The following is a 6648-nucleotide window of genomic DNA, read 5'->3' as shown; positions in this document are numbered from 1 at the left end:
AACAAGAATGGCTCTGGATTAACATAGCCATTCTAATAGCTAAAAATTAAAAATAAAATAAAATCACATTTTGAGACAGTTTGGCTACCATCAAGTGCCCAATAACAGGATAAAAGTACATGGTATGAAATCTTACTAAATTGCATGGTAGGAAAAAAGTCACACCATGTGTGTATCGCTGGAGAATAAATTGAGTCATCTTTCCACTAATGGTCCTTTCAGTACTACAGCTCACAGGCATTTATGTCAGAAGTTGTTCTGACATGGACAGTGGCTATTTGTGCTGCAAGAATATATATGCTCCTGAAGCTGAGCTTCCAGCTCCTGCAGAATAGGAGCACTGGGGCTTCTAAACCTTTGGCAGTCCATCTTCACTAACTGTGCCATTCAGGATAATCTTAGGACTCTGCTTGTTGTCCTCAGCTTCTTCAGCCATACACTCCGGAGGCTCTAGGTCATCATATCTTCTCCGATAAACCACCCTTGAGATTAGGGTTATCAGAAACATTTCCATGATGAGGAGGCTGCTGGATCATATCTGCCAAAAAAAAGGGAGGCAAAGAAAAGCCCTCAAAAGGAGGAAATAACTATGAGACACAAAATGAATACCTGGCTTATTAATTTTCATCTATGCAAAAGGAACAAACTTTACTGTCCTGTCCCCATAACGGAGCATCTCACACTCAGCAATGAAATCAGTCACAGAATTACAATATTGCCCATCAATAAGCATGCAGTAAGTTATGTATCCAAAATGCAAGAGATTTAACAGTATCTATGCATGTTGTTTTCTTGACCTCTCATTTCTAATTCCAACTATTCTCATTATCAAGTTTTGCTCTGCAACTATGACAGCTATAAAACTTTTTTTTTAAAAAAAAAAAAACATAAAAGCTGAGATTCTTCAAAAGTTACATGATCCCAGGAGATTAGTATTTTAGGAAACCAACAGATACTGCAGTTAGCAACACTGAGGTGACAACCTCTATAAGTAAATGAACAACATCCTTCCCAGAAGAACTTACATGCTCCTCTTGCTGAAGAGGAGAGTGGTGGAGCACAGGGAATAATTCTTTGCATGGCCAAGATGTTGATAATAGCTGCCTGCAAGTGGTTCAGAATGAGGATAAACTGCACCAGAAAGAGAAAACAGATGCCTTAGCCACCAAGAAAAGGTTTACAGTTCACACAACAATTCTGCTTGCATAATAGACCCTCTTTTGCTTCATTCCTCCTTTCTTGCCCTCCTTCTCCTCCCATCTCCCAGCAAGCTGCCTGCCATTCTGCAGAATTCATCTTTAGGTCAGGATGGTATTGCTCTGAATGTGAGCATTAAATTAAACCTCTATTTGAAAAGTGTTTCTTCTCAGCCCTGCATTTGGGAGGTGCAATATACACAGATTTAAAAAAAAATACTGAGCTCTGAATAACAGGTTTTAAAAATTTCCTGTTAATCTGACCTATAAGCTTATGCTCTCCCTTAGAGTAGGAAGGACTCAAAGAACATTTTTTCTGTTGTCTCCTCTTTTTGCCACAGCCAGGAGATGTGGTGGTCCCCAAGTTACATGGAACTGGCTTCTCTGCCAGAAGGGATGAAGGACTCTTTGCAGCTTGAGTTCAGCAACAATCACTTATGCATTGTATTACCTGCTATTCACTGAGCTAGGCCTTTGCTGCCTTGGACATATCAAAGTGTATCTCTAGCTGCTGGTGTAACTGCCTGAGTATAAACCCTCTCATTAAGAGAGTTTGCCTTCTTAAATCTGGATTCACCCTAATGCAGCTTTGCAGGTGTGACTATCCTGTTTACCGCACTTATAAAAGTTTAATAATTTACTGAACAGACACCTGAGTGAACTAGCCTTTCTACACGTTCTGTTCAAGAAGGATGCGTATCCAAGGATTCTGCTGTACTCTCTTCAGGGTGATGTGGAAGAGGGTGGCCCTGTCAGTTCAAACAACAGCCACACACAATGCTCCACATCCTCTCCTAGTTTTTAAAAGTAGACATCAGCACTTTAACATTGTGTTTCAGGATCCTGCATCTACAAAGCTTCCTTCAAGCCCTGCAGAAGGTGCTGTTTTGATTTCAGTTGCCTAAAGATGAATGGATTTTACCTGGCTCTCTCATCTCCAGCACTCCTGAGAGACTAGAGGTAAATTGGCTCAAGCTGAAACCGAACTGCAGCCAAAGACAGTGCTTCAAAGGGATGCAGCTTTAATCAGGTAAAAATATGCCTTTGCACAGTGCATTTGGGACAGGGGTGGGGGTTGGGGGGTAAACAATACTATAACTTTTCAACAAAGGACCAAGAACCAGAAAGACAGTGTCATATCAACAGGTAAGAAAAATTTTTATCAGAAATAATAAACTTCTCACCTGATAAAGAGCAAACTTAGGGATGATCTTCTTACAGACAAGGAGAGTCCTAACTTGTTGAAACATGATTGCAACTGGCCACAGAGCAAGAATGGTGAGGACACCAACAAAGCAGCTAATCCATATTGCAGCTCCTTTGGGAGATAACTGAGAAGCAAATCAAACAAGTGTACCTATAAAACTTTACAGTGCATTTTACTATTTCCAGGAAGAAGTTGCAAAATGGATGATGCAGACGTTAAAATGCTTGTTTCTATCCCCCTGCAAGCTGATGGCAGCAGCAGTTGCTGGGGTTTGCATGGGGAAACTGCACAATACCAACTGGGGGGTTAGCATAGTGCCCTCACCCAGTGGGCATGGACATGTACATCTGTTCAGCCTGGGAAGGTAACAAGTGACACAACCCCACAACCTGACTCCAGCAGCACCTGGGAACGGTCAACAGCTCATGAGAGCACATTCAGCAGAGGCATCTCAGAGAGGCCATTTATTTTATACCGTGAAACAACCAAAAAAGCCTTTTAATCTGAGTTATCCAAGAGGTGCAGAATTATTAGCAGATACAGACTTCTCCATCATCTTGCAGCTTAGATGGTACAAAGCAGAACTACAGTACTATCTTTTCTACTTTGCACAGATAAAAAAAATCATCATGATTTGCAGAAAAAACACAGGATTAGGCTTCCTGTTTACATGCCAGTATATACACTTGTTTTTTAAGGCTGTACGTTACAAAACACAGGGCAGGTACATCCCACAGGGCAACCTGCAGTCCCGCTATTCTAACCATACAAGCTGGGAAACATACTGGAGCATAATCTGATGCCTAACCCACCCCGCTGGCCTGTTTCTTTCCCAGGGAAGACAGGAAATGGAGAGTCTGGGGGAAGACAGAAATTATATGCTTCGGGGTCTCAAAAGAATACAGTAAGGACTCACTTGAAAGTGCTCCCAGATTTCACAGTTTAGTTGTAGGCTAAGATACTAAGATACATCAATCCTAAAACGTAAGGATTTGGTGGACCATCTCTGATTAAAATATTTACTTACATTGTAAGGGGTGTAATTGCCATCAGTCCAAAGCACTATTGATAAAAACATGAGCACGGGTCGAAAGAAAGTAAACTGAAAGGTGCCCAGCTTCATCAAAAAGAGGGTTTGCCTGGCCAGAAAAAAAAAAAAACAAACCAAAAACCATCACATAGGCCAAAAGTCTTATTAGCAACCTTGGTAACATTTTTTTGATAGTCAGCTGCAAACCTTTCCCACTCCTGTAGCATGTGGCTAAAATCTGGTGAGGAACAGCTTCAAGATTAGAAAATCTTTCCAAGAATTACCCAGTGTTTATTTAGTAAAGTGTCTACAAAAATAGTACTTTTCCTGTTCTGCAGCAATTATATACTAACCGAAGCTGGGTAAAATGTGATGTCTTTCTCTGCTCTGAAGCTAACCAGAGAGCCAGCAACAGCATAACTGCTTTCTGAGCAATAATGCCAGTTGCTCTTGCCTTGCTGCCTTATTATTTCAGTTTTCCGATGGAATTGGGAAATGTAGTCTTCTTCCTCGGACACTTCCTAGTCCTGTGGTAGATCAAGAAAGGGAATCATACAAACCTAGGTGAAAGGACTGGTAGTTTTTTAGTGCATCATGAATACTAGCATGTAAGCATCTGGGTTTGCTCCTCTGTACTCTTAACAGGAGAAAGGAACTATCTTTCACTTGGCAAACTGCACAGGGCCAGCAGGACAGCTCAGGATTTCCTTACTTCTAGCATATAAAATGGGTCCAGAACACAGCCCGTACACAGTAACCTGGCCAGCCAGCATTAGAGGTCACCAGGAAAGGGGAAGATGCACTTCCTAACAGAAGACATGAAAGCTGACTGAACTGAACTCTCCTTCAGTCTTCACAGAACAAGCTGTGGCTGCTACAGCTGGCTCTTGTTTTAGTCTGTCACTCTGTATTTCCCATACTGTTAAAGTTGCCTTTGCTGTAGTTCCCTGGGCCCTTGAGACTGCCACCAGAGATGCCTCAGCAGACAACAGGCTGCCATTTAGTAGATTACAGGATATAGCCATGAACCAGGTATTACAGGAATTGCTCAGGTAATAGAGCTAATAACCACAGGGTTATGAACAGCACAAAGCACAAACACGTGTGCAAGGGCCTACAACTGGCCAGCCGTTTAGTGTATGTGCCTTTGCAAAGATTTCTTATTCCTAAAGGGCTTTAAAGAATAATATAACAAACAGGGTAGTTACTGCAATGCCAGGAGTTGTCTTCCTTGTTAATGCAGGCCTTAACCATCAGACGTCTTCTGCCATGACTCTCCCCACTGTAGGGATTGTTCCTTTGCCTCATCTGTCTACTGCACCTCCCAGGACTGCTCGATAGTATACGGCTTTTTAAAAGAATAAAACCCTCTCTTGGAGTAGCTCCCTGTTTCCCCAGAAGATAAGTACAGGAGGAATATGACTGACCTTTTTCTGGTATAGCTTGCTCATATTTAAAAAAAATTGTACTCTGTAATGGAAAAAGGCTAGAATTCAGAAGCAGAGATAGCAGATGGGTTTCGCAGCGCTACAGATGCCAGAGCTCTAAGCCCTCTGCAGAGCAAAAAGCCTTTTTTTTTTTTTAAAACACAGAGCTGTCCTTCCTCCCAGCAGTAGTAGGCACTATCTAGGTCCTGAAAGGAGTTAATATTAGCTAATATCATCCTGGGTAAGCTGTCAATGGGCTGATCAACAGGAAGGCAGAGTAGAGGATCCTCTCCCAAACTCCCAGCTACCATAACCTATACAGAGGGTGACATATGGAAAGAAAAATAAATATACTGGCGAAACGTTAGATCTATAGCACAGCTCTGTCCTATGGCATTTCTTCAGCTCTGATTGCTGAAATGAGGCTGAACCAATATCCGTGAAAATTAGTAGGAGTCATTTAGATCCATATCAGTAGTTGCTGATTTTACGTCATTGTAATATATCCCTCTTTGGAGCTATATTTTTCAGTTGGTTTACCACCTATTCTTCTTGGTGCCCCCTCCATGTAAATAATTACTGTTATTCCATTAAAATAAAATGATTGAAATTAGAGTTTAAATTCTAATACCAAATTATTGAGGAAGAATTATTACAATAAAAAAACCCAAGAATTATTGCAAAAGCATCACAAAACACTATGCTATGTTCTGTTTGCGGCTTCCATTTAGCTAGACCATAAAGTCCCTAAGGTCCCTCTGACACTAATGACCAGGCCCTCATAGAAAAGTCTCTGTCTTGCACATTCACTACTTCAGCTTTTGCTTTTAATGAGAGAAACATTCTCATAATCTGTGCCAGAATAAAAGCCCTGGGAAATGCACAAGGCTTCCAGGCTGTGGAGCAATGTGTAAATGACAGGGTGACACTAGCCAGATGAGAAGCCCCACCAGGCAGTGCTCAAAGGAGGCAGGGTTTGTGTTACAGTATATTGGCTTCCATAGGTGCAGCTCTCCATCCTCACCCCATTTCTCAAAGGTGTATTAATACTAAGTTTAGTAGAAGAAAATATTTGCTTTTGCCTCACCAGAAAATGACATTTTGTTGAGATCAAGGCTCTCTAGGAATTACATCTATTTTTTGTTCAAAAAATTATTTTAATCTGAAGCAGTTTTAAAGTCAAAATCAGAATGAAACATCTCAATTTCATCAAAGTAAGAGAATTTTTCTTTCAAGACAGCCTCAATTTGACAATTCTGCTTGTGAAAAAGACCCAATTTGGAGACATTTGTTCCCTTCGGGAATGAAAAGAAACTACAGTCTCAATTATTAGGTTTTTTAGAGTAGAAATTCCTCCTCCCACACACGACTGCTTACTACAGAATTTTATTTTTTTTTTAAAAAGAATGGGATTAGTTGGGAAGATACCACAGTGCTCAACATTACTATGAGTGAGAACACTGCACAGGGTTAAACTGAGAGAGGTCATACCCTCAACTCTCACACAAAATTCTGCATTATAAAAATTAAGTAAATTAGTGGTGGTGTACAGGCCCAAAGTGATGGCACTGTTTAAAAGAGACGGCTTGAGACTGACTTTCGGGAAGCAGGGAGGCCCTTTGCTGTAAGCCTGGCCTTGCCAAGTTGGCTGAATTCCAGCAGCCGTTTTCCATCTGGGAAATCTTAAAGGGCAACTCACCGAGTGATGCGTACAAGAGGGAGACAAAGGCAGCAGCAGCAGCAGGGACCGGTGCTGATCTTGAAGCGATCATTTGCAAACCTCCTGAG

At 41.3% G+C, this 6648-nt stretch overlaps 1 protein-coding gene across 1 annotated transcript in view; it reads right to left on the bottom strand.

The window, feature by feature from the left end:
* Positions 1-349: 349 nt before the first annotated feature.
* Positions 350-6648, bottom strand: part of LOC104293607 (organic solute transporter subunit alpha-like) — a 10459-nt gene continuing 4160 nt past the window's right edge. The window contains exons 4-8 of the mRNA XM_009893121.1: positions 6560-6643; positions 3431-3542; positions 2381-2527; positions 1022-1131; positions 350-527 (exon numbers count right to left, since the gene is read on the bottom strand). Of these exons, the coding sequence (XP_009891423.1) occupies positions 350-527; positions 1022-1131; positions 2381-2527; positions 3431-3542; positions 6560-6643 (631 nt within the window). The remainder of the gene's footprint in view (positions 528-1021; positions 1132-2380; positions 2528-3430; positions 3543-6559; positions 6644-6648) is intronic.

Source organism: Charadrius vociferus, unplaced genomic scaffold (assembly GCF_000708025.1).
Source record: "Charadrius vociferus isolate BGI_N301 unplaced genomic scaffold, ASM70802v2 scaffold169, whole genome shotgun sequence".
In the NCBI taxonomy this organism is placed as follows: domain Eukaryota; kingdom Metazoa; phylum Chordata; class Aves; order Charadriiformes; family Charadriidae; genus Charadrius; species Charadrius vociferus.
This window is presented reverse-complemented; position numbering and strand designations above follow the sequence as displayed.